General features: G+C 38.9%; 8 protein-coding genes across 9 annotated transcripts; 6 read left to right on the top strand and 2 right to left on the bottom strand.

The window, feature by feature from the left end:
- The first annotated feature begins 246 nt into the window (after window positions 1–246).
- Window positions 247–987, top strand: LOC101308183 (dof zinc finger protein DOF3.4-like). Its single transcript, XM_004300512.1, has one exon. The coding sequence runs from the start codon at window positions 247–249 to the stop codon at window positions 985–987; it is 741 nt and encodes a 246-aa protein (XP_004300560.1).
- A 238-nt stretch (window positions 988–1,225) lies between these two features.
- LOC101307893 (F-box protein SKIP19-like) lies at window positions 1,226–2,801 on the bottom strand. The gene is made up of 2 exons (XM_004300511.1): window positions 2,443–2,801; window positions 1,226–2,029 (listed from the first exon to the last, which is right to left on the bottom strand). The coding sequence occupies exons 1-2, from the start codon at window positions 2,778–2,780 to the stop codon at window positions 1,813–1,815; spliced, it is 555 nt and encodes a 184-aa protein (XP_004300559.1). The 5' UTR covers window positions 2,781–2,801; the 3' UTR covers window positions 1,226–1,812.
- A 1,908-nt stretch (window positions 2,802–4,709) lies between these two features.
- On the top strand, window positions 4,710–8,980 carry LOC101302275. Its single transcript, XM_004301812.1, has 6 exons — window positions 4,710–5,143; window positions 5,416–5,530; window positions 6,260–6,730; window positions 7,241–7,742; window positions 8,458–8,498; window positions 8,625–8,980. Exons 1-6 carry the CDS (start codon window positions 4,710–4,712, stop codon window positions 8,661–8,663), a joined length of 1,602 nt encoding a protein of 533 aa, XP_004301860.1. The 3' UTR covers window positions 8,664–8,980.
- Window positions 8,981–11,669: 2,689 nt separating this feature from the next.
- LOC101301981 (salicylic acid-binding protein 2-like) lies at window positions 11,670–14,463 on the top strand. The gene is made up of 3 exons (XM_004301811.1): window positions 11,670–12,041; window positions 13,787–13,918; window positions 14,072–14,463. Exons 1-3 carry the CDS (start codon window positions 11,670–11,672, stop codon window positions 14,351–14,353), a joined length of 786 nt encoding a protein of 261 aa, XP_004301859.1. The 3' UTR covers window positions 14,354–14,463.
- Window positions 14,464–14,655: 192 nt separating this feature from the next.
- Window positions 14,656–16,846, bottom strand: LOC101301691 (pentatricopeptide repeat-containing protein At3g50420-like). The gene has a single exon (XM_004301810.1). It carries the CDS (start codon window positions 16,844–16,846, stop codon window positions 14,732–14,734), a length of 2,115 nt encoding a protein of 704 aa, XP_004301858.1. The 3' UTR covers window positions 14,656–14,731.
- A 189-nt stretch (window positions 16,847–17,035) lies between these two features.
- On the top strand, window positions 17,036–20,725 carry LOC101301400. The gene is made up of 11 exons (XM_004301809.1): window positions 17,036–17,104; window positions 17,183–17,293; window positions 17,387–17,452; window positions 17,528–17,614; window positions 17,709–18,299; window positions 18,729–19,211; window positions 19,400–19,461; window positions 19,534–19,639; window positions 19,726–19,805; window positions 19,937–20,260; window positions 20,420–20,725. Exons 1-11 carry the CDS (start codon window positions 17,039–17,041, stop codon window positions 20,460–20,462), a joined length of 2,019 nt encoding a protein of 672 aa, XP_004301857.1. The 5' UTR covers window positions 17,036–17,038; the 3' UTR covers window positions 20,463–20,725.
- Window positions 20,726–22,012: 1,287 nt separating this feature from the next.
- Window positions 22,013–23,233, top strand: LOC101301116 (methylesterase 8-like). Its single transcript, XM_004301808.1, has 3 exons — window positions 22,013–22,426; window positions 22,522–22,584; window positions 22,940–23,233. Exons 1-3 carry the CDS (start codon window positions 22,013–22,015, stop codon window positions 23,231–23,233), a joined length of 771 nt encoding a protein of 256 aa, XP_004301856.1.
- An 818-nt stretch (window positions 23,234–24,051) lies between these two features.
- LOC101307400 (salicylic acid-binding protein 2-like) lies at window positions 24,052–25,531 on the top strand. 2 transcript variants are annotated; one of them, XM_004300509.1, is made up of 3 exons: window positions 24,052–24,509; window positions 24,592–24,720; window positions 24,846–25,531. In XM_004300509.1, exons 1-3 carry the CDS (start codon window positions 24,108–24,110, stop codon window positions 25,161–25,163), a joined length of 849 nt encoding a protein of 282 aa, XP_004300557.1. In that variant the 5' UTR covers window positions 24,052–24,107; the 3' UTR covers window positions 25,164–25,531. The 2 variants fall into 2 exon arrangements, with proteins under 2 accessions (XP_004300557.1, XP_004300558.1); XM_004300510.1 differs by having other exon boundaries at window positions 24,126–24,474; window positions 24,566–24,720.
- Window positions 25,532–27,271: the final 1,740 nt, after the last annotated feature.

Genomic DNA, 27,271 nt, shown 5'->3' with positions numbered 1-27,271 from the left:
CTCTCTCTCTCTCTCTCTCTCTCTCTCTCTCTCTCTCTCTCTCTCTCTCTCTCTCTCTCTCTCTCTCTCTCTCTCTCTCTCTCTCTCTCTCTCAATATAAACCCCCCACACTTTCTTCCTCGCACCCACAACAACAACAACAACAACAACAACAAACCCTATCTCTCATTTCTCTGTTGATCATCTTCATTCTTCAGTCCATCAAACTTTACTAGTTCACTTACCCCAAACCCTAAACCGATCCAGATGCCGTCGGACTCAGGCGACTCAAACAACCGGAAACAACCCACCAAGGCGCAGAGCAGCCTGGGAGCTCCACCGCCGGAGCAGGAGCACCTGCCGTGTCCTCGCTGCGAGTCCACCAACACCAAGTTCTGCTACTACAACAACTACAACTTCTCTCAGCCTCGTCACTTCTGCAAGTCCTGCCGCCGCTACTGGACCCACGGTGGGACCCTCCGTGACATCCCCGTCGGCGGCGGCAGCCGCAAGAACGCCAAGCGGTCTCGGACGTGCTCCAGCAATGGTTCCATGGTCTCTGCTGGGTCTGATCACGCCTTGCCCGCCACCCCGGTTTTCATGCCGGTGTCTGCGGGACAAGGCGGCTTCGGCGGGGGAGGGGCGGTGCAGTTCGGCGGCTGCGGTGGAGGACTGAAAGGTAATGTGAGTAATGGAGGGAGCTTTACTTCTCTGCTCAACACTCAGCCAGGGTTTTTGGCTTTGGGGGGATTTGGGCTTGGGCTTACTACTGGGTTTGAGGAGATGGGCTTCGGGTTCGGTAGAGCTGTGTGGCCTTTTTCCGGGATGGGATCCGACAGTGGTGCCGGGATCGGGGGTAATGGTGTTGCCCATGGGATGATGAACGCGTGGCAGTTTGAGAATGGTGAGGCTGGAGGGGTTGTGAATGTTGGTCTTGGTGGTGGTGGTGGAGAGTTCTGTTCTTGGCCAGAGCTGGCAATTTCTACTCCTGGAAATGGTCTCAAGTGAGGAAGAAGCTTTGCTTTGCCTTTTGTAAAATTTAGCTCCTCTCTTTTTGGGTTTCTTATGGGAATTATGTGGTTTAATGATCCTAGGGTTTAAAGAAAATAGTGTTGAGGCTTTGAGACTAGTTTACCAGTGTAATTTCAATCCATGAGTACTTTACTCGCTCCAGCATCTTCTTGTTTGTGTTGCTATTTGGAGTATTTGCTCATTGTGCTTCAGATAAAATCTTGGTTCACCACAACACTCTTACTTGATAGGATTTTAGGGTTTACCAAGACTGACCTTAATTTGGGAAGTAATAACTAGCTTAATACAATGATGTTACATGAGCTCAACTCAACCATCTCAAGTTCTTAACTGGTATTACAACTTACTACAACAACACTAAGAAAAGCTATATGCTCGAGAAAAGTTTAAAGCTATAAGTTATTAACATACTACAACAATAGTTACTCTCGCAATGCTCCGTAAACTTGATGCTGTACACCAATCTCGACCAAAAACAGAACGTCCAAATAGGAGGAAGTCACCATAATCCGGATCGCACTTGGTTTGAGCATATAACTCTCTGCGATTTGCACGATCAAACTCATAGTCTTCGGTGGAATCATCAGGAAGCCGTAAACTTTTAATCTGTGTTTACTACATCTTCTTTTCAAAACTACCCCAAAATTGATATTGAAACATTTGCGCAGATCAAGTGATTCAAGATTCGGACAACAATCAAGGATTTTCTGCAAGCCGTCGTTGGTCAGCTTATTACCGCAAAGCTGCAGGTGGCGTAGATCACACATTGCGGATGCTATCGCAACGGCATCATCATCACACTCATGATACGGGTATCTGTACGTACCCATACTTGTTCAGCTTGAGTAACTTCAAGAGAGGGCAAGCGCGCCCAATCACTTCTAGAGACTGAGCAGAGGCAAAGTTGAAAGAGATTTCAAGGTGTTCCAGCAGCGGAAGTTTCGAAGCCACTTCAATCAATCCCTCATCGGTTATGCCGTAACAACAGACTAAACGGAGGCGTCTAATTCCACTCGAACTACAGAAAGGTAATACAAGAACATGTTAGCTGCCATACAAAGACAGCAAAACACTCGAAAATTGGACATTAACATAATGATTCACTGTAACAAACACTGAAACACGAGTAAGAGAGTCCAATTTTGCGTGTATGCATGTAACAATTCTCAAACCAAAGTACCCAAGATCCAACTTCAGTGTTCCATCAATGGAGATTAATATGGCGCATTCGAACAAAATATGAAAACTCCCGGCTTTGAGCTCATATAAATCCTCCACAAAGCCATTTTAACCAAAACCAAACCGGCAACCAAGACGGGGCCAATAAACATCAAATTGAAACCTTCAATCCCACAAAGCCAAACTTACGCTAGATACATGCTCAATTATTCGAAACAAATTAAGTTCAGATTTGAAGAGAGGTGAATATACCTGTTAGTGATATACTTGAGGAGCTCATCGGTGCCGAAATGCTCGACATTGATATCGACCAGACCACCGGAGCTCAAATCAACGCCGTGGCGGCACATCTTTTCCAAGTAGAAGTCATAATCCCGGAGAAACCCGTCGTTTCTCATGTCGATGGTGCGCCACATGAGACGGTCCTTGCAGATTCTGCGCCACTTCATGCACACCTTCTGAGCTCGCGTCAGGATTGCGATGGCGTCGAGGCGGGAGAGTATCGACGCCGTGACATCCTCCGGGAGCTCCAGCCAGTTCCGGTAGCTTCGGGTTCGGCGCCGGTACGTTTGGCAGGGGGATTTGGCCATTGAGGAAAGGGATTTGGTCCGTTCGATAAAGAATGAAAAAGATCTCCGAGGTGTCGTTTTAACTTCATTGTTCTTATGTTTTTATTATTTGTACGGTTCATTTTAATCTCATTAAATTAATCCACGTATTTTATTTTTAATTAGTGTATTTAATTATTTTTATTTTTTTCCGTCTTTTGTTGGTCTCCACATGAATTTAAATTATATGATTAGCTGAGTACACCATATGACAGTGCCACATAGTATTTCAGATATATGGAATAATTACTCAACTCTAACTTCAGACAAAAAAAAAAAAGTGCATGTCATTTTAACTGTTTCAATTTTGAAGTTCTTTTTCCTTTTTACTATTTTTTTGTTTGAAAATTCAGTTTTTCTGGTCGTTTGCATGAAAATTCAGTTTTTAAGTCATGGGTTTTCCATTTCCTAGAGGATTTTTTTTTTTTCCAAACCAAGATTTGTTTGTCACTTCTTCTGCATCTTAGTGTTGTTACTGTTGTACAAGCAATAACATACAAATAGGTAAGATTTTTTTCTAAACCAAGGTTTTGTTTGAGAGAGAAATGAATACTTCATTAATCAATGGTCGAACCAAAATAACAAATCTGCAAACACAAGACCCAAAAATTAATAACGAAAAGCATGAGTATCCAACTCGATCAATATAGAAAGAGTGAAAGGAAACCACCAGCTTACTAAATTATGGACCGAATGCCCTACATTCGAAATCATAAATGCAACAATACTAACAAATTCATCACACACACCACCCATGCACACTAACGTTGTCGTCGCCGTCGTCGTCGCCGTCGTCGTCGTCGCCGCTAACAGCTGTGAGTAAGTGAGGAGTGCTAAATCGAAACGTTGTTACCTGAGTACCAGATATCTACCAAATCCCAATGCACAATTCATATGGAAACCCACAACCAAGAGGAAAATCTTCATCAAAACATCATACAATCCACCAATTATATCAAAGCCATGATAAAGCTGAGGCTGCCGAGAGAGGACCAAAAAACATACCCAAGAATCGAAAACAACAAAAATGGGAGGTGATAAACACACGCGTGAGCACCCATAATCTAACAGATAAGTGCCAAAATGCATTTTAAGCAAGCAGACAATTAAGCTCTCTTGACGGTTTAAAATGGTGGTTGATGGGTTGTTTTGGTGTTGGGGTGACCAATAATTTAGAAAGAGTTGAGATTAGTTGACTTCATACTCTATACCCAGCTAGTGGATTGACTTCCCGTCCGGCCGCACACCACGTGCGATGGTTGGGTCATAGGCCAGAGCTGGTGCTGTGATGCAACCGGACGAGAGGAAGATAAAATAGAGGTTGCAGGGGTTAGGAATCGCGCATGAGGCGCGTTCTATATCTTTTCCTCGGAGGCGACATCTAAAAGAAAGATCAAAGGTATAACTAGAGTGTTTACTGAAGATATGCTATTTCAACCAGAACCAAAATTACAGATTTGTTTTTTCATTATTTGATTTCAATTTTTCGAAGATGCTGAAGATGCTCTAACGTACTTGGAAATGTTTAACAATGTACCAACTCTAAAGTTGAGTCTAAACAACTACAATTAACCCGAAAAAAAATCATTTTTGATTTCCAAGGCAAGAAAAAAAACAAGAAAAACGTCCGTAAGAAAAAACGACCTGTCGCCTATTCTTCTTAAAACAGGACTTGTAGGTTTTATTTTTACTTAATTTTAAATGTGGGGCCTCACAACTCGCACCGCCTAGCCACGCATCTTCTCCACCGAGCCGCTTAGGCCCAAGAGGTCCATTTTTTCGGGTTGGGAAATTACCAAAGTGGGTTCAATAAGATCCAGACTGAAACAAAGTGGCGCGTCTTTCACTTTCCCCCTTCTCCGCTCTCTCTAGGGTTTTAAACCCCCCAAAATCCGCACCGGAGCTCCCACAATGTCGTTTCCGTTATTCTCGTCGGCGCAACCGCAGCAAACGCCTCAGCAGCCGCAATCCTCCTCCCTGTTCGGAATCCCGAACCCCTTCCAGCAGCAATCCCCAAGCCCCTTCCAATCTTCGCCGAGCCTCTTCCAGCAATCTCAGCCGTCGCCGAGCCCCTTCCAGCAAAGCTCCTCCTTATTCTCTCAGCCCCAGCAGCAGCAACAGCAACAGCAGTCGCTGTTTCAGCCGCAGCAGCAGCAGTTTCAGCCTCAGTCGTCGCCGCTTCAGTTTCAGCCTCAGCCTCAGCCTCAGCCTCAGCAGCAGCAGCAGCAGCAGCAACAGCCGCAGCAGCAGTTGTTTTTGTTTACTAATGACAAGGCTCCGGCGAGCTACGGCACCAAGTGGAGCGATTTGCACCCCGATTCGCAGAAGATTCTGTTCCAGATTGAGTATGTAGTGTGTATCTGTTGAATTTAGGGCTTAGGGTGATGATTAGGGTTAATTGAGTAGAATGTAGGTGGAGGAGAGCAGGATTTTGATTAATTAGGGTTTAAGAGTTGGTTTTCGTCTAATTGATGTTGAATTTTTTATGATGTTGTGTTATCTGTTAGCTTTTTAGGTTAAAGATTTGTTCTTGGAAATGAATGGTTTACGGTGCTGAGTTTACTTTTTGAGTCTTATGATTGTGAGCTGAGCTGCTGAAGTGGTGTTTTGGATGTAGGGAGCACATACTGGGGTACAGGGACGAGAGCCAGAGGCTGGATCAGTGTAGTCGGCTGTATGATTCGTCAGTTTCCAATGACGGGTTTGAGCAGGATGCAAGTCGTATCGTTCAGGTTGGCTTTTGGATGATTGCGTTCTGATATATATATTTTTTTCTGTGTTCACTGTTGGTATCACGATGTTGTTATTTTGTAAGAAACTGCTTTCATCTTACTTAGTTTGGCATGCATGTGTTTAGACTATACACTGCTTTTCATCATACTGAGTTTATGCATCCTTAGTTTTCATGTGTTTAGACTATACCCTGTGGTGTATACTGTGTTGGACTCTTGTGTCTGGGGGCTTGGCCTAGTTCAGAGCAGCCCATGTGCTCTGAAAGTTGCATTTTGTAGAATATATAGAAGTATATAGCAAGAATGTGAATGTGCTTTATGGAGTCATACTAGGAAACTTCAGTTGGTCGACTCCTTGTTGAATAAAGTATCAAAATGCATCCTTAGTTTTCATGTGAGAGTAGGAAAGTAGCTCTTTTCTTGTAGTTCCAACTACGTATTGAAATCTTAAACGTAAATCTTCCTACCTCTGGGCTCTGACCTATGTGGAAGTAGATTCCATTCCTTTTATATCATGTAGGAGAGTCTGACTTTTTTACAATTGTGTTACTAGACAATACGGTAGCCTTGAACTGTTTTTTTTCCTATTGGATGTAGTCTTAAAATTTGTCAGATTGAGAGGAAACTGAACAATGTGACCATGAAAATGAAGAAAAATATCAAGTGCTTGTCTGTACTAGTTTTTTTTTAATGTATAATTCAATTACATGTTTTGTGTGATCCATGCAGGAGCTTGGGGGAATAGGTACTGCCATGGACCGTCAGAAAGCTCTGCTGCAGGAGCTGATGGCTACTGTAAAAGAGATGTTAAGGAACAGTGAGATTGCTGTTCGCTCTTTCATGATGCTACGTCCAAGATTTCTTCGTCCAAATGCAGGAGGTACTTCAAATGGCACTGCACCTTCACAGACTCCTGGAGCAACAGTAACACCTGGCTCAACTAGTCAACCAACTACTAGTTCTATAGTTCCAGTTTTTGACTTCTATAATGGAGTTCCAAGGAAACCATCCCCCTTCTTACAGCACACGATTGCAAGATTTGAGAAGTATCTCGGTGAGTGCCGCCAATGGATTGAAGAAATCGAGCAGCTCCTTTTAAATTCAGAGAGGAACTATACCAATGATGGCTCCTCTTTGTTGCAATCTCTTCCAAAAGTCATGTCAAATGTGCACGACTTTTTTGTTCACGTGGCTGCTAAGGTAAATAAAAGAAAATCTTATGTGTTTAGTTAACGCTCATTATAGAGCTATGCGGTAGATTGTACTTGGCTTTTATCAGCCTTAATGTGTACTTTGTTGCCCTATGTATGACAACAAAGTACGCTGCTATAGTTTCAGTGTTTTTGACTTGCTGTAAACAGTTAGTTTTCATACATCTTGTTTCGCTTTAAAGAAAAGCTGATTCTCAAGACCTAAATGAAAGAATTTCATTTTATTTTAACCTGTTATGTTTTTCTTCCTAATTACAATCCAATACAAAGTTGGGAACAATAATAGTTTTGTGGAGTTATTTCGACTTGTATGAGGTATCCTTTAGTCATTTAATGTTAGAATGAACTAAAAGCTAATAGCTTGTACAATGTTTCTGGTCTTGAGTTGGTCTATATATAGTTTTGATACCTCATCCACATGCTTATCTGAAAACTGATGGGGCAGTGTGCTTTTTCTTGACCTGTGTGATAGCTAACCTGTTTATGATACATTTCTTAGGTGGAGAGTATTCATCAGTACATTGTATCAATGAAAGCAGCTTATCTTGCTAACCAGCGTCGCTTAGGGGATTCCAATGACCCATTTCTTGAGGCTGATAGGAGGGAAACAGCAAGGCAAGAAGCTGCTGCTAAGAGAGTGCATCCAACTTTGCATTTACCTGCAATTTCACAACCATCAACACAAGTGGCTGGATTGTTGACTAGCTCAGGAACTCAAGCGGCATCAACAGCATCAACGGCTCCACAGACATCTGCAGCTACTGCAGCAGCTTCATCTGGGAGTGCATTTTCACTTTTCAGTACACCTTCCGCCCCATCTTCTTCTTCCATGACTTCATCTTTGTTTGCAACACCAACCACTCCTGCTCCAGTATCTTCTCTTTTTGGACCATCATCTGCTACGCCGCAGACGACTGCTTCTCTGCTAGGAAATACTGCTCCTGCCTTGGGTTCTACTACTCCTGTGGGAGGTTCATTATTTTCTACTCCATTTGCTTCTGGTACGGTCTCATTCTTCTTAATTTACATCGATTTACCTTCAGCAAAAAAGTTTATTCTATTTAGCAGCTTTTTCATATTTGAGACCAGACAAATGTTTGAGGAGGCCTTTTGAGGTACTGAATGTGTCATATGGGGATGCCTCATTGTATGGTGTATGCTAAAAGTCATGCAAAAGTCTTCTGATATATGTTTCTACCACTTGCATTGTCCCCAAGACTGTAAATTTGTAATGTTAATGTATTATGACATCACTGGGGCAAGTCAAAGCTTACCAATCTAAGTGGCTTGGATAAATCTTAAAATAGCATTTAGTTGAAGCTTTTTCCTTCGCTGTTGTTGTTGATTTGTTAGCGACCATTATGTGGCTCGTAACAGTTTACACTGGCTTGAACAATGCTGCTTAGGATATGTAGTCTTTTTTTTTTGTGGCTTACCTTACTAATATCCTATAATATCATGCTAGATAATAACTGGTTTTTTGAGTTGTTTCTATTAGCATGCCATATACAGTGGGATGAAAATCGTTTACAATGTCATAACACCAACTTCTCATGAAACACAATTTTATACCAAATGTTATCGGATTTATCATTCTTAGATCTTTGTGATTAGCAGCCAGTTTCCAGAGGATGATTTAATTCTGCTAGTTATATCTTTTGTCAAATAAAATCACTCTTCAGATGCTAATAACTATCTTCTTCATCACATTTTCAGGTCCTGCAACATCATTTGGGTCTAGCTTTGGGGCTACAACGGTTAGTGAATTTTTGTTCAGCTCTGTAACTTAAAATTTGCTTTGGAACAAATGTGGGCTTCTAATTGTTTACCTGCTCTAAAGCCTCTGATTTTATAACTTTTGTTCCCCTGTTATGCTATTGCAGAAATCAACAAAGCCGAAAACTCGGTCTGGCCGACGTTAGTTGCAGTGGTATAACCGTTTCAGGCCACTAGCTCATTTTCAGAAAGTATCTGTGTTTTCAAGGGTCAAGGAGTGTGGTCTTTGCTCATTAGGTTTGTTTGCTGGGAAGTGAATTGATCTCCCAGAGTTTTCCACCGAATCTTGTACTGCCTCCTCAGCTCAAAGTGTACTGTAATGTTGCGATGAGATGTCGAAACATCCATGTCACTGTAACATTAGTATAGGATTTAGATCAGATTTTTTCGAATGTGTTCACTAGAGAAAGTGTAGAATATTTGTCTAAGCATCGGGAGCTTCAAATAAGAAAATGTCAAAGTTGTCTAATGAGAGGTTTGGAGTTTGGCTGTGATATCTGGTGGAGGACTTGACTGTTGAGTTGTGCTAATGATGTACTGATACCGAGACTTACAAGTAACATCAAACTCATTGATTATGTTATGCTCAGCTGATATAACCTTCATGCGCGATTGTTGCTAGTAAAATGGCTAATATGCACAAATTGACAGTAAAGTGACTAATTTGAGTCTTCATTGAAATAAAATGAGCCTCAATGTTAAAAACAAGATGATCCAAACTCGGTTACGATTGTTTTATTGCATTAAGAAAATAGAGGGTGTAAACAACCAGTGTTAGTATCAGTAGGATTCGATTAAGCAACCGCAGATATTGCTTGAATACCACCACCCTTCTCTGGCAATTATCATGTAGAACTCAATTATTCTACTTGTTCAAAGAGATAGTAAAGGCATCAAGTGAATTGCCCATAGATTCACAAGTTTGATGACTTGTTAAAAGTCCCTCACCTGGTATACTCAATGCTTGCGGCAAACTGATTGAGTCATTGAGCAACTAATACAATATCATATGTAAATGAAATTTATACTCCTCTATTTAGCCCGCACTTCTCATTTAATTTGTTCTTAACTTCTTATTGGTGAAAGTTTTACAGAAACACTTTTCAGATTTGAGTACTAAAGAATAACATGGGTGTGAATTTCACTCCCATAACGTATTAATTGAAGATAAATATGCTCGTAGTCGGTGTCTGAAGTATTTTCTCACAATTTCATGCAATAATGATAGTTTTGATAAGATTTCTATAAAACATTGACATGTTGGTTTGATGTATTATTTTCAACTCATGTGCTATCAAAACCCAAATATGATCAATTTGATTTGAGAGATTGATGAACTATGTATTTTGCGTAAGTTGAATTAAGTTGACTAGATATTGAACTATATTGATCCTTGAAGAGCACATTTCTCTGCTGTTTTAGTTTTCTCGAATATCTTAAATATAATATTCACATTAATAATTCAGAAAGTGTAGATAGTTGTGACTGGCCGGTGTGATTAGAAAATCATAACTTTTATAGTCGCATGAAAGACTATAGTAGATGCATATTTTCATCCCAAAACTATGTAAACTAACATACTATTCATACACCATCCCTCATCTAAGTGAAATGGTTGTCAAATTTTACAGGTGAATGCAGTAATACATGGGAAATTGTTATCCCATCAAGGCCTTAAATATGGAGAATAACCTCTCTCTCTCTCTCTCTCTCTCTCACAGTTGTGCTAATTCATATACTGATACTTAGAAGTGACATCGAACTCATGATTTGTATTATGCTCAGCTGGTCTGACCTTTCATGACAAGACCTTCATGAACTAAATATGCACAAATTGAATTGACAGTAAATTGAGTGTAATGAAAATTTCGCATAGGATGAAATTGCACGCTCTGACCATCTTTCTAAATGACAAATATTAAAGCTGCTTTTGTATTTTTTGCTGACTTTCAGATTCATCTTCACCGTACCAATACGTTTCTGGTGGAGATACCAAAATCCTTGAAATAAATAAATTAGATTCAATGTTATGAAAGTCTCTTAATATTATGAAACTTTTTCAATGTTACACCTTATCTCCCTAAATAAGTAAATAAATTCATTCTTTCAATTTTTTTCACATAACTAAGTTTATCTCATTGATCGATGAATCTTTTATTCAAAAGTTGAGATGATTCTGATCTATATATCATTTTCAACTGTTAAGTTGAACAAAAAAAATTGTTTCCCTCAATATAATCTCTAAACTCATTCAACTTGATTAATTATTGATTTACAGATTCATTGAATTACACGTATCTTTATCAAAGTTTTAAGCACCTTAACGATGACCAATTTGGATGAAATTTTACAGAAGTGATATATATATTAAGATTTATATAAAAACTGAACGGTTAAGATTTAAAAATGTGATTGAAAATTTGGTATAAAATCCCGTCCCTCTTATAAGCCAAAAAAAAGATCTCTTAGTGGAAGAACCCTCTATATATATATATATCATATATAGACATACATGTTTGATTTCAAGATTTAATTAGAAGTAGATGTAGGTAATTGTGACTGTAGTGAAAATGACAATGACGATCAATAGTGTATATAGCATGCATGAATGCCTAGATGTGTATCTTCATCCCAAAATTATGTGAACTGTATCATTGCCCTCATCTAATTGGAATGAAATGAACTTTGACAGGTGAAATTCACTAATACATAGGAGAATTAATTATAACCCCCCAATAATTATGAGGAAGAACTTGTGTATAAGCCTTCGTTAAAAGTCATGCCTTCTAGTTCATACATTGTCTCCATATTCATGCTACTTTGAAATATAACCCATAAAAGCTTCTTTTATTTGCTACTTCACACTCAAGATATATATGATTAATTTGACATGAATGAGATAATTTACCACAATAGACAGTGGGAAGAAATATTAGCCCAGAATACCTCACATTTTTCTAGATCTTATCTCATCATATTGTCCATTAATTTCACCTAACATGTTGAAACTTCTTATTGGCTTCATAATGTACGTGTCTAAATCACATAACATCCAGACCAGTTTCCTATTGGCTTCAGCCTGTTTTACTTGTTGAAGCTCCAACTATTTAAGGGAGGGGAGTGAAGTGCTCTCTACAATCAATTAAGAGAAAATGTCAGAAACCAACTCACAGAAGCACTTCGTTCTAGTCCATGGCGCAGGCCATGGAGCTTGGTGTTGGTACAAAATCAAGCCAAGGCTCGAGTATGCCGGTCACAAGGTCACGGCCCTGGACAATGCCGGTTCAGGCATCGACACCAAGTCCATAGAAGATTTTCATTCACTAGAAGAGTACTCTGAGCCTCTGCTTCAGTTGATTGGATCACTTGCTCCACAAGAAAAGGTGATCCTTGTAGGTCACAGCCTTGGGGGCATGAACTTGTCTGTTGCCATGGAGAAGTTCCCTGAGAAAATTTCTGCTGCTGTTTTCTTGACTGCTTTTTTGCCAGATACCACACACCACCCTTCGTATGTTGTGGATCAGGTGTGTTCTTCTCTCAATACTCACTTAGATTTCCACTGTGAATGGTGGTTGAGCATTCATAATCTGATAGGGAAGTATGATCGAGTCCATCACTATTCTACAAGTACCATGTTTCTTTGCTTTTCAATTCAGATTCCTTGAAGCTTTCGTGCTATTTTCAGCTTTTTTAGTCTTGATTTGTCCAACTGTTTGTCTAGATTTTCCATATTGTAATGTCAATAATAAGCACTTGTCCACAATGGTTAATACTTAATAGTAGAGCTTGACTTGTCCTAGCCTTACTTCCACTCAAGTTTTTGTCCAATAGCTAAGTGGTTAATTGGGACTTGGAGGTTAGCTAGCAACTTGGTTTTGGCCTTGGAAGTTGAATAGTTCGAATACGACCAAAAAAAAAAAGGTTGAATAGTTTGAACTTTGAAGGTATTTTATTTTATTTTATTATTATTATTTTTCCAAACAGATAAAAACATGGCAATTCATTCTATTAAAAAAAAAAAAAAAAAAAACGTAAGCACTTCGTTAATATGGGGTTCATCAAGCACTAGTACTCCATGAAAAATCTGCAGTCATATATACACAAGTACCTATCTAGTATAATTTAACCCCTTCGTAGTCTATCACAAAATATATTTACTTCTCGATTCATCTTGCATGAATCACACCCATTCAAGTTATCACCTTCGTCGTACTGATCCTCCCAGCCTCGTTTGGTTACAAAGTTATCCTGCAAATTTTCACATTGGCTGCATGTTTTAGCACGAGCATTGTAGGCAAGCATTGTACTTACTACTTCATAGTTCACCCACATACGTCGTATGCATGTCATAAACCTTTCTCTTGATTCACTTAAATCTTTAGGATCGAGACTAGACAAGGATTGTAGACCTTGTTGCTTCGCCTCACCTCCTACACAAGCTGAGAACACCCCATACACATACGTTGCTTCTCTGTGACCTCTTGCTGCAGCTTTCTTCAAATACTCAAATCCCGATTCGAAATTGTATTGCTTTAAGTTGAAAAGGTCAAGCACCCCTTGTCGATATAGAGCCTCTGCATTGCCACACTTCCTGCAACGTCTCAAAAGTTCCGAAAATCGTTTCCTTTTCCTCAAAGGAAAGAGTGGAACCTTGTCGATCGATACGTGTTGGAATATGTAGTCATCTTGCCCTGCCCTGTTAAACTCCTTGCAACTTTGCCTCATGCGGCATAGATCATCGAATGAATTCGAAGCAACCTTAGCTATCACTTCCAACAAAAGATCATTGGGAAGTGACTTCAGAACCGAGACTTTGTGACCACCCTTTCTTGATCTATTTTTTTTCACCTTCTTCCTTGTCCTTGAGAGAAACGCCATGGATTCTAGTATTTCTCTCTTACGCTACGAACAACCAAAAGCAAGAACCCAAGATTGCAGGAAGATTGAGGGGATAAGAGAGGAAGTAGCTATAAAAGGTGTCCATACCTATATATGCTTATATATATAGACGGAGAAGCCTTGTAACACAAGTAAATCCTATTCCTATTCGGAGTTGGCTTTAATAGCTACTTTTGATTTTGTTCTCTGTACCAATCAATCACTACGTACGTACGTGGTAAAATTCAGAGCAAAATTGCTCGATCGATAACTTTTGAATAATTTGAAATTTTTTTTAACCCAAATTGTGTTGCTATTTAAATCATAACTATATACAGTGCTTTCAATTTGACAAATATGTATGTTCTATTCTACGTGGACATGCCTGCAGCTTTTGCAAACAATACCATCAGACGGTTGGTTGGACTCTCAGTTTGAACAGTTTGGAGAAGAACCCTTAACTTCATTCTATTTCGGTCCCAAGTTCTTGTCAACAAAGCTCTATCAACTTAGCCCTATTGAGGTATCGTTCTCTCAAAAACACCCTTGATAGTTTTTTTTTTCTCATTCCATGATTCTTGATAATAGAATAGGTGTTGATTCTTACTTAAGGAGTTAAGGTATGTTTTATTCAAGTTTTTCTGAACTATGGCAATTACATTGTGTTTGTTCAAAGGATTTCGAACTGGCCAAGACTCTAGTGAGGAAGAGTAGCTTCTTTCGTGAACAAGTGTGTAAGATGAAGAACTTCTCAGATAAGGGATATGGATCGGTTAAAAAAGCTTTTATAGTTTGTGAAAAGGATTTGATAATAACGAAGGAATTTCAGCATTGGATGATACAAAACAGCGCGATTAAAGATGTGGTGGAGATCAAAGGAGCTGATCATATGGCAATGTTTTCAAAGCCAGAAGAACTTTCCTATTCTCTTCTGGAGATAGCACAGAAGTACACTTAAATGCCAGTGAGCTACAATTATGCTAATTGCTAGAACAATAAATTGCTCACTGCTGGTGTAACACACTGCACCCTAGAAAGTTTTAATTTGGTCTTTCGTTTTTAAAATATGAATAATGCGAGAGCTTGTATTTGAATCATCTAGAACTATTTAGTTTCAGTTTTGAAGTTTTCAATTTATGTCAAAATCAGTTCTTCAGCTAGTTAAGTTGAACCCCCTATAGCAACTTAAAAATATCACTTCTTATATTACGATGAAGGCCCTTGTTGTTTAATTCTTGGCACTGAAACATGCAACAGTTTGTGTCAATTCTAAAATTAGGAATTAATAGTGTACTGATTTCATACAAAGATTTCTAGGAACATTTCTTTTGACATATTATGTGGTGTAAATAGGTTCATCAAGTTCATCTCTCTGAGATCTTACCATGTTTCCTTGAAGCCAATGCAGTGCAACTCCGGCTTCACCAACCTCTTCCTTAGATTGAACACCAGAACTGAATACCTGAATATTCCTCTTATCCTCAATCCAGCTCAGCCCAGGATCCTTCTCTAACGTCAGTTCTTTAATCTTTCTCCTTATTTCCACAACCTCATCCCATTTTCCAGCAGAAGCATAGAGATTTGAAAGCAAGATATGTGTTGCACTGTCTTCCGCATCGACCTTTAGAACCTGCTCTGCCGCATGAACTCCTATCTCCAAGTTCTTATTGATGACGCATGAGCTCAGCAAAGTTCTCCATAGTTCAAGATTGTCTTCATTAAATGGTGACTTGATAATAAGTTCCTCTGCCTCATTCAGTAGTCGAGCTCGACTTAACAAACTCACCATGCAAGAGTAGTGCTTAGGCCCAGGAGGGATACCATTCTCCTTCATACAATTCCACAAGAACTTTCCTACTTCAACCAACCCACTGTGGTTGCAAGCTGAGAGTAGTGACAGAAATGTTACTTGGTCTGGTACAAGACCATGCCTTTTGATCTCAAAAAAGAGCTTCAATGCTTCTTCTGCCATGCCGTGGTGACTATATCCTCCAAGCATTGAGTTCCAGCATTTCAAGTCAGGGTCCAAAACACGGGAAAATATACAATAAGCTGATTCAAGGCAACCGTTTTTGGCATACATATCCACCAGACTCCCACACACAGACATTTCAACATCAAATCCTGTTTTCAAGGCCTGCGAGTGGATCATCTCACCTTGTTTTAACATGGCAAGGTCAGAACAAGCACCCAAAGCTCCACTGAGAGCAAAGCTGTCAAACATATAGCCTTCCTTGCACATTTCTTTAAAGAGCTTAATTGCACTCTCCCCATCAGCCAATCTCGAATACCCCATGATCATCTCAGTCCACAGAACAACATCTTTCTCAGGAATGGAATAAAACACCCTTTCAGCATTATCCGTTTCACTATTCTTGAAGTACATAGACACTAGTGCAGTTCCCACAAACATACTCTTCTCCAGTCCTGCTTTTGTGACTTGGGCATGAAGAAGGTTACCATAGTCAGAAGCAAGGTCTGCGCCTGCTGCAGAAATGATAGCTGCAAAAGTATACTCATCTGGTTTAAGAAGCGACAGTTTCTTCAACCTGGAAAACAAACCCATCGCCTTCTCTCCATCCCCATTTTCTGAATAGCCTGCAATCATGGTGTTCCATGAAACCAAATCAGGGCTGTTCATTTCATTGAAAACACTAAAAGCCGCTTGGGTGTCACCAGAGTTACAATACATGTCAAGCAGTGAATTTCCCAAAGCCAAATCAGCTTCTGTGCTTGAAACTATGACCCGGGCATGTATAATTTTCCCCAGATACAAATTTCTTAATCTGCTACACGCACTCAAAACCATTGAATATGTGAACTGAGTAGGAATAACACCAATCCTCAACATACTATCAAACAAACGAAGCCCTTCCTTGGCCTTGTCATGCTTCAAATACCCGAAAATCATTGAATTCCAAGCCACAACATCTCTATCAACAATCCCTCCGAAAACTCTCCTGGCCGAATCCAAATCCCCACAGTTGGAGTACATCCCAAGCAAAGCTGTCTGAACACACAAATCACTCAAGACCCCACATTTCACAACTTGCGCATGAACCAAAGAGCCAAACAACCAATCCTCAAGAGCACATGACGCTTGTACCGCACTTGCGAAAGTCGAAGCATTCGGCCTCAGACATTCACCTCCCAATTTCTTTAGCAATCCCAATGCCAAGCCGGCAGTCTCTGCACTCCGAGAATACCCTGCGGCTAGCGCATTGAACGAAACCACACTTCTTTGAGGCATTTCATCGAACACCTTGCGTGCGTCTCCAACTGAGCCGCACCTCGCATACATAGACAACACATTGTTGTACATATACACCGACCGTGACCCAACGGTTGTGGTGGTTAGGAGCAGCGAGTGGATCCGACGCGCTTCCCTGAGCGAGGTTATGGCGGTGCATTTTTGTATTAAAGCCGCTATGGGTTCACCCAACGGTGGCATAAAAACCAAAACGGCGTCGTCCTACGCCCTTTTACCCGCCAAAAAAATTGAGCCTTTTGGTATTTTCCCAAGTGAAAATTGCAATATGTACCAGAAGCGTCCCTGACCTTGAGCCAAAACGGCCAAAACGCACCGTTTCGTCATCTCTGAAACTCTCAGAGAAACCCTTTTCACTTTCGTCGTCGGTTCAAAATGTGCAGCGATTCCAATCTGTCCAAGCTTCACCGTCTGATCAACGATGCTCTCCGGCAGTTCACAGTGAGTTTAAAATTTTAGGGTTTTCAATTTGGGGGTTTTGTTTGGTAATTGTTTCAGAAGCTCAATTCGCTTTTGCAGGAAGCGGATGACGTTTCAGTGACGAAAGAGAGAGAAATTCTGGTGACACTCTCTCAGGTTCTTCGGAAAGTGAAGCTCCGGATTGAAGAAGTTGATTTCGACACTGATAATGTGAGTCTGTTTCTCTCTGAAAACTGTAAAAAGTAAATTTCTAAGGTGAAAAATATGTGAATGTCTAAACTTTGAGTTAATTTTTGTGATCAGGGAGTGGTGGTTGGATTGGATTGTGAGAATGACTGTGTGTCTCTCAGTAAAATCTTAACTCACTTGGTAAGTTTTTTTTTGGAATTTAAGTAGATGAATCATATGGTTCAAGAAAATCAAAGTTTGTTGCTTTTTGAACAGATTGTTTTGCTAACTGTGGAGAGCAGATATGTGAAGCATCTGGCCTGCAATGTTCTAGCTGTTGTATCCGAATTCGTGGCTACTTCTGTATGTTACAGTTTCATTGCATTTTCGAGTAGATTTATATGGCAATTCGGTGACGTTTTGTGGTTGATTATGTCATTTATGTGTGTTTTTGTAGGGAAGCCACTGGGAGGACTTTATTCGTTTGTTGTGTGATTGTTTGGATTTAGCAATCACAGCGGCGATTTCGTGCTCTAGGACAAATTTGGCAACTGGAGCTAGTGATGTTAGTTCTAGTACGTCGAGTTTGATTCTTGTGGTGAAAGTTAAGCTGAAAAATGGTGACTGGTCTGTAGCAGCTGGTGTTGTTAGGGTGCTACGTGATATACTGAAGTATTTGAAGTCTGAGGATGATGAGGAACTTGTGGAAGTGTTTGTTGAGTGTGTTAATTCTTTTCTTTCAACTGTGCCTTGGGATTTATTGAATGAGATTCATGTCAGTCTGAATGGTGATGCGCTGAAAAGCTCCAGGGCAGATGTTTTATTCCAAAGAACCTTGTTTCTAGGAAACTTGATTCAGTTTCTCTGTTCTTTGGTTGAGCAAGGTGGTGTTATCGATGCTGCAGGTGGATCTCTAGACAAGCATCATCCAGTTTTCTCAACAATCATCAACCTTGTGCCTAAGCTTTTATGTTTGTGCGTTGGGGAGCAAGTGGATGGTGTCGTCTCTAACAACCGCATCTCTCAGTACTTCAAACATAAGTTATTGGTAAGAGTTAATCCAAGTCTTATCTTTTATGGTTATAGAATCTTAGGTGTGTTCTTTGTGGTGCTATGCAGCAACTCTGAGAATGGACTAGTAGTTTGATGTCATGAAGCTTTTTCAAAGTATCATTTTTTCTAAAGTAGTATTTCCAAAGGACCAAGTAGACACAAAAAAGTGCTATTCAGACCCTATTGCTAATACCATATTGATTTTGGTTGAGACTGTTGAGAAATACCTAGACACAAAAAATAATTCCCTACATCCTTTCAAAATGTGAGATTTTTTTATGCTGTGATTTTACTGGAGACATGTTTGTTGACAATTAGCTGGTAATATGAGATATATGTATTAGATTCATGCTTATGCATTATGTGTGTATGAGATTACTACTGTAGAATTGATTACAAGTACACTCTAAAACATATCCTGCAGGTGCTATTGATCAGGCTTATTGTCCAAGCTTGTCCAGAATCAACAATTCTTGTTTTATGGTTGCAATTTATCCATTGTTACTTCGAAGAGCTCCTGCGGCAACCAATGTCTACCCTGGAGTGTAATCAGGAAGATTGTTTGGAAGGCTCTCCGTTTCTTTCCAGTGTTTCTGATTCAGAAGTAAATTGTCTGTCTTCTCCCCATCTGCAAAGGCAGGCTGTATTTCTTTTTCTGAGGTGTTCTTTTAGTTTGATTAACTCAAAAGGAAGCACTAACAGAAAATGTGCTTGTGCAAGTTGGAACTTATGCTTGGACTATGACTCAAATGCAGAGTTGCAGTGTTGTGAAAGAAAGAAAGGACTGTTGGAGCTATATAACTGGCTTCAAGGACATCTTCTGACAGATATGTTAGTGGACCATGAAACATACATTGAAAAATGTACAGACTTTGCCAAATCCTTCCTCCAACTATACATCAAAGAGGTGCCCCATTCTCATCTGAAGTCACTCTTTATTTTTGAAATTATATTATGTTTTTATCCAACTTCTTAGCCAGTTACTCTCCATGTTTGTTTGTTTGTTTGCATCATCTTTTTAACAGGTTACCTATACTTTTTGCAATTTTTCTTAGTCCTATGTCTTCATTTTCTTGGCTTAATTATCAACTGCAGGATGATGTATTGTTCAAAGTGCTCTTGCAATTGCTTTCTGTACCTTTTTCTGCTGAGAAACAGTAAGGAGTCAATATCCTAGTTTTCCATCTTGTAAAATGTATGTATCGTTTCTACTAACAAATTTAATACAGGTTTGAAAAGGAAAAAGGATCTTTTCAGGATTCAAAGGGCAATGTGCTTTTCGTTGTCTCAGATCTCTTCAATCCTGTACTCTTATTCCATCTATTTCTTCTAGAGGTATAATGCTGCCATTTTCGTACATCTAATTACTCCCATTGAATTCTTGGTACTTACAGAATTATTTTTTTCCTTCTATTTTGCAGTTAAGCTATGACCATCAGGTGCTACTTGATTACCTTATTTCAAAAGATACTGGAATCATTTGTGCAGAATATCTTCTAAGGTAAATTATGAAGTAATGAAAACTCATCTCCCACTTCACTACATTTGTTTGTTTGAATAATTTAGTTGACTTAAGAGAATTGCAGTTGATTGCCTGTCATTGTATCTCTGACTTGACTTTGGATTTTATAGGTGCTTGCGTAAAGTGTGTGATTCATGGAGCTTATTTGTAAAATTTCCACTGAGTGAACAAGCTATAAATCAGTCATCTTGCAAGAAAAGAAAAGTTTCATTGAATGGATCGAGTTTCTGTGATGGAGATTTGTGTGCACCAGTGGAAGACTCTGGAGGTTCATTCCTTAAAGATGAATGTGATGATGAAAACAAATATGATTGCAAGCACAGACGAGAGAATTTCCAAGAAGCCAAAGAGTGCTTACTTTCTTTGAAAACTTCGATAGAAAGTCTCCACCAAAAGAATCTCTTTCCCTACAATCCTAATGCTCTTCTGAACCGGTGCGTGTCTTTGGAATGAGTTTGATTTTGCTCAAGTCAACAATCACCAATCTCATATATTACTTCCCAAGAAAAATAAAACAATTTATGGAGTTTATCATTATTCAAACAATAATGAATGTTAACTACCCAAACTGAACTTCTTGCTCTTGCTTGCAGCTTAATGAGATTTCAGGAACTCTGTTTTGAGGAAGAAAAATAGACTCATACAAGACTGTGGGGACTTTGGATTACCTCCCTGCATAAAGTTTTGCAGATCTCATTTATTCCTTTGAAGTGGAAGTCATAAGAGGAGGTCCTGCCAACCAGTGAGGCCTAGTCTAAAGGTTATATGTGAAGAGTTACATAACTGCGAATCAGAAGGACAATGCTGGTAAGATAACTCAATATTATCACGACTCTACGGCGACATATAGTAATTGCATTTATTGAATGAATGTGGATCAGTGACCATGGAAAATTCTGGGAAAATAATGTTGAGGGGGACCATGGCAGTATCAGCTTCATCTGGCTTGTTGGCCTTCTCCTTGGCTATAAATCTGGAATAATATTGCATGGCTTGACTTACCACTAGATTCCTTTCAGATATGTAAAGTCGAGCCATGCTTTTGCTTTTGCTAAAACTTTCCATAAACAGTATTGCCTATTTTATCAGCAAAAAAAAGTTTTGCCTATTCTACCTAGACTCATCACCATTGCATGTTTAATTGTCTTTAACTCTTAGCTTTCGTTGCAGGATCAGCTAGTCCTTGGTTATTCAATTTTGTAGTAGAGTTTACTGAGTCTGCAATAACTACATGGATAGAAAATATTATAAGTTGGATGAGTGAGAACACTCGCAGATTCATGCTTGGTCCTAAACCACTTGGTGCTGTAGTTTGATAAATATAAGCTTCTTTAGCACACTGCAGTAGAAATTCACGTACAACTTTACAAGATTGTAGAATCTGCTACTCTGCTAGAGAAAGAAAAAAAAAAAGGTACGCAGTTCGTTTGTTTTAACCATAAAGACCACTATGCTTTCAAACTATTGGACATGTTGATGAAGTAACCCGCTTTGATATCGTGATGACGTAGTCTCGGGTTCAAATCCAAAACCAATTGACAATGGATAGAGTGGTCTGAACCCTTATAAACCCATTTATATCTCAACATGTGGTGACCGGTGACTACATAATTGGTTAATCTATTCTTGAAATCTTTACCAAGATAGTCAAGTTTGAAGAAAAGAAAAGTCTCATATGGGGTATTAACTTCTCTCACTAACGTCCCAGTGCGGCAGTGCCGTGTCCCAGAAGTAAGAGCTTCTTAAGCATTGTTGCAGCTTACGTACAAGACTACAGAATCTGCTGCAGCAAATAATCCAGTATGACTATAGTATCACTGTGGTTGGAATTATTTGAGAATTATCATTGTCGTTTCTATGGTAATGCTTTCGAGTCTGTGTGTAGCTGTAACTTGTTAGACAGTCGTGACTCGTGAGATGCTCATATGATCCTTTTAATTTTTATCCACCAGACAGAAAACGACCACAGAAAAAAAACAAAAACAAAAACAAAATAAAAAAAAACGAGAGGTTCACGTACAGGTACTGATGGAGTGATGAGTACCACCCATTACAGAATAGAGTAAGAAGCTGTATCAAAGAATAGTGCAAATGCAGGCTTAGGAAAGATATTGATGATGAAAATAGAGAATATGAGAGTGAAGCAATTTGTTGTGCCTTTTGCTTTGCTTGTTTGCTTGGTGACGATGTGTAGCAATAGTATCACAGTCACATCTGATCAATATCCAAGCCAAATCCTCAATGGGAAGAAGCAATTTGTGCTGGTTCATGGAGCCAATCACGGAGCTTGGTGTTGGTATAAATTGGCGACTCTATTGAACTCCACAGGTCACAATGTCACAGCACTAGACCTTGCAGCATCTGGGATTAACCCTATTAAGGTAGAGCAAGTTCATTCGTTCTCGGAGTACGTTGAGCCATTGATCACATTTTTGGGGTCTCTTGCGCCTAAGGAGAGGGTTATCCTAGTCGGCCACAGCTCGGGTGGAGCTGTCATATCATTTGCTATGGAGAGGTTCCCTGAGAGAATTGCTGTTGCTGTATATGCTAGTGCTGTGATGCCCGGTCCTTCTCTTAGTTACTTAACTATATCTGCCAAGGTAAATGACTTGTACATAACCACGACCACAAACACCTCTCATATTTCCTTTTCGTAAATATATTCACAGAGATTATGTCTTTGTGAACTATACAGCTTATTCCAAGATGGGTAAATTTTAATCGAGAAAAGCAAGGGTATCAGCTGTCACCTCCAGAGGTACAATATTAAAATTGTTTTGCTTACAAGGAGTAAGTTGTTCATCTTCACTATACTCGGATTTCAGTTGGATATGTGTAAGTTGTGTGCTTTGAAACAAGCGAGAATGCTTCCTTGCTTGCAAGGAACCATGGATTTTTCATCATATTTTTTCAAAACAAAGCAGAAAATTGACAAAATTCTACAGTACATCCATGTATATGATACGCTATAGACAACCCCGGAAATTATAACAAATTACTGCCCACCATGATCCTGCTCTGCAGGTCTGCAGGTGGATTTTTTTTTTCTTTTTCAATTTGTCAGCTAATAGTTTTCTGTTTTCTTTTTTGTTTGTTGATGCATCAATGGACAGGATCTAACACTAGCATCGACATTGGTAAAACCTACCCCTACATTCAGTGAAGAAATAAAACTGACCGAGGAGAAGTACGGATTGGTTCCAAGAGTGTTCATCATGTCCGACCAAGACCTTACAATACAGAAGGATATACAAATGTGGATGATCAGGGAAAACCCCCCAAATGAAGTGAAAGTAATAAATGGTTCCGATCATATGGTCATGTTCTCTAGACCGCTGGAGCTGTTCTCCCACCTCCTCCAGATTGCTGAGAAATATTCACATGAAGATCATCATCATGGTTATTGATCGAGTTACGGTTACCTAAGCTATGATTCTATGAAAGTACGTTAGTCCCCCCAATCCTTGTGTGTTTCTGCTACTAAGGGTAGTACTGATAGTTTAGACACATGCAGGGAATATATGGCGATCCATCATGATTATGGTTTAAGCATTGGAAATGACCTCGTTTGTTTCGCGGAAAGTAGGCAGCATGATAGGAAAGTTGTTCCTTTTCTGCATTTGGGAAAGCCAAAGGAAATGACAGACTTTCCTTATTGAAGGGAAAATATGGGAGAAAGTGGCTTCTTCCAAAATCCAATGGAACCATTTTCCTTCCTTTTTTCCCTTCATTTATTACTCACATCATAATATTTTATTATATTTTTTAAGAACTTTCCTAATAACTTTATTTGCGTTACCAAACATCGGAATGAAAATTTATTCTTGTTCACTTTCCCTTCCCATGAAAGAGATGAATGAACTACTTTCATTTCCGCAAACTAAACGAGATCATATTAAGTAAACATATGAGTTAGCTCTTAGTTAGCATTAAAATGTAAACATTAAGTAATATAGAGGTCCTATGAACTTAATAATGAAAACTTGCGAGTTGTGAGGAAGAAACAGAGGACTCTGACCTCTTCTATTCTTGCTAATTTGGATCGAGGAAGATGACTTTGCTACCTAGGCGGCTGCTAACCACCGGTCAAGGCCGATTTTTTTTAATTTTATTTTAAATAAATTACTACTGCCTTCATCATCGATCACTTCAGCAGTTAATTCAATATTATTATAATCTTTCTTTGTTAACCAATAAAAACTGTTGAGGAAGAAACAACAAACTTGGTTTCCTCATCCGAGCTAGGCTAGCTAGCTCGAGTATAAAAGTAACACCAGATCAATGCATGGAACAGAAAGAGATCGATCAGTTTATATGAAAATGGAGAATTCAAAGCATTTTGTTCTGGTTCATGGTTCTGGTCATGGAGCGTGGTGTTGGTATAAGCTGGCAACTCTATTGAGCTCCACAGGTCACAATGTTACAACTCTAGACCTTCCGGCATCCGGGATCAACCAAACACAGCAACAACAACTTCATTCGTTTTCCGACTACGCTGAGCCATTGTTCGAATTTCTGGGGTCTCTGCCACCAGAAGAGAAGGTTATCCTTGTCGGACACAGCATGGGCGGCCCCGTCATATCGATCGCCATGGAGATGTTCCCTGAGAAAATTGCTGCTGCTGTATTTGCTACTGCTTTCATGCCTGGTCCTGACTTCAGTTACTTGACCATTTATCAAAAGGTGATGCCTAACTAGCCCACTGACATAATCTAACGTACCCTTTCTTTCATACCTAGGTTATTGTCTTTTTAAACCTATACAGTTGGTAGAGAGAACGGTGGTTTCAGACTCCCAGTTTATAAATGATCAAGGTGTCGACAATCCTCCATCCGCAATGATCTTTGGGCCAAAGCGGTTGGCGACGAAGCTGTACCAGCTCTCACCACCAGAGGTAACCTTAAAATTAATTCATAGTTGATTAGTGTTCTACGTGCTAATTACTGATCCATATTTCAATTGGTCAGCTAATACTAAGTTACTAATTAACATCTCTTCTTTGGATGCCTTACTGAATAGGATTTAACACTGGCATTGTCTTTGGTGAGAATTTTCCCATTGTTTAAAGAAGACATAAAACTCAGCAAGGAGAAATATGGATCGGTTCCAAGAGTGTTCATCGTTTCTGACCAAGACCTTTCAATAGAGGAGGATGCGCAAATGTGGATGATAGAGAATAATCCACCAAATGAAGTGAAAGTTATAAATGGTGCGGATCACATGGTCATGTTGCTGGGAAATATGCTTAATTACCTGGTACTTGTTTACCTGTACACATGCATTGTTGATGAAAAGTATGATCGAATCACTTTTCATAAAATAAAGTCACCTTATTAGTGGTGTAAATTATTCTACATCAATAAAACTAATTAATATTTGAAAAGGAGTTAGTCTTCATCTAATTCAATATGTAACAAACATTTGTAAGATTTATTCATAATGAATGGTTGCTATTAATACGTAATATTATAATTTGTTCTCATTACCTAATAAAGTTCATTACTAATATTATTGATATTGATCCCCACAACAACAAAAAGGTGTTGCAATCCACACTTGTGTGGTAATTTTCTTCCTATCTCCACTAATACTCACATTTGCCACACATAAAGAAGAATACAACGTACACTTTTAAAGGCCACAGTGGCCTTTGCTCATATTGTTGAATCTAAAAGGAAATAGAAATGATAAAAGAGAAATTTTATTCACACACCCTTATATACTTAATACACATCTATAATTTTTTTTATCTAATTATTTTCGCCAAACTTCTTTTTATGCCATTTTTATTTTACTTAATACACACTATTTTAACCTACCTTCTTATTCCTTCGGCCAAAACCAATTCGAAGCAAGTTGCTGCTCTTTAATATATCACTCTATTTTCTGAGCTCTATGATTAATACTACCAATTCTTCAGCTAAAATTCAAATCTAATTGGTAAGAAATTGAAGCTTAACAAACAATAATAGTGTGGAAATTTGATATCATTAGGAAGCTTGCAGACTTCCAATAATATGTATAGAAATTTAAAACTTAATTAGCATCACAAACTGAAATTTGTTTGTTTGTTTGTTTTTTTTTTCATCTTTTTTATGAGAAGGGTAAAATTGTATTAAAAAATATATCAAGAAATATGGGTGTGCATTAAGAAATTTGGTATGTGTGAATAAAATTTCTCATGATAAAATTGGTAATGCAATATTAGGATTTGACAAGATATATTATATATGTTCAATAAAAAATAAGTTGTTCTAGGATATTCTGTATCTTTCTAGATATTCTTTATATGTGTTTTGGCCTTGTGCCAATAGGATATGTAGTTTAACTAAATCTATGTATTCATATCCTTACCATATTGGTATTGTGTAATTCCCTATATAAATGGCTCCTATCAACACTACCAGAAGAAAGGCTTTAGCCGACGAAAAAAAAAAACCAGGCCGACGAATTTTTTTTTTGTCGGCTAAAGTGGACTTTAGCCGACGAATTTTTTTTCATCGGCTAATTTAAAATTTTCATCGGCTATGGTCAACTTTAGCCGACGAAATTAATATTTCGTCGGCTGAATAATTTTTTTCGTCGGCTATAGTCTGTGAACTTTAGCCGACGAAATTTTTAAAAGTTTAGCCGACGAAATTTTTAAAAGTTTAGCCGACGAACTTTTTAAACTTTAGCCGACGAAATTTTTAAAAGTTTAGCCGACGAAAAAATATAATTTCGTCGGCTAAAGTGCCTTATATTTGCAGATCTAGACAACAACTCATCTGAGAAAAAAAAACTATACGTAGAACCTTCAAACGCAAAAAAGTCGTGAAATAAGATATGACCAGAATGGTGAAATACGTCTACGGTTGAAAAATCATAGTATTCCGGTAAAGTCTCGGTGCCGATAGTTGACTTACCCTTATTATTCACTATGCTGCAGATTTGGCGTTTGGTGTCTGATTGACTATTGTGATACCTTTCCGGAAGCGTAACGGCGCTACGAGTCAAACTCATCGCTAATGCCATGATGTATAGGCTTTTTTGGCCATCGGAGTCCGTTTAGGGCATCAAAATGCAGTTTTCTTATTTTCGATTAGAGTTGACCCTTTCGATCGAGCCCTTAACGTTGTCGGATCCAGTTGAATTTTTTATCATAGACATCTTTCGTCATAATGATCATATCTGACGGTCGAATTTTGGTTTGTGAATTTTAGTCATCGGAATCACAACGTGTCTACTATTTACCGTTATTCGAGTTTATGGGGAGCCCTATCGTCGGAAGGTAAATGTCTCAAAATTTTTATATGGGCAGTTGCGTCTCATCTACGTGAGAGTTTTTTGTGTAGAAGGTTTGACCAAACTACGTAATATAGAGGGAGATATGAGCGTTTTCGTGTGATAAGTGACGATGGATTATGGTTGACCATTTCGATCGAGCCCTTAACGTTGTCGGATCC

Source organism: Fragaria vesca, linkage group LG5, assembly GCF_000184155.1.
Source record: "Fragaria vesca subsp. vesca linkage group LG5, FraVesHawaii_1.0, whole genome shotgun sequence".
Classification (NCBI taxonomy): domain Eukaryota; kingdom Viridiplantae; phylum Streptophyta; class Magnoliopsida; order Rosales; family Rosaceae; genus Fragaria; species Fragaria vesca.
Note: the sequence above shows the minus strand (reverse complement) of the source record. Positions and strands in the feature narration are given on the sequence as shown.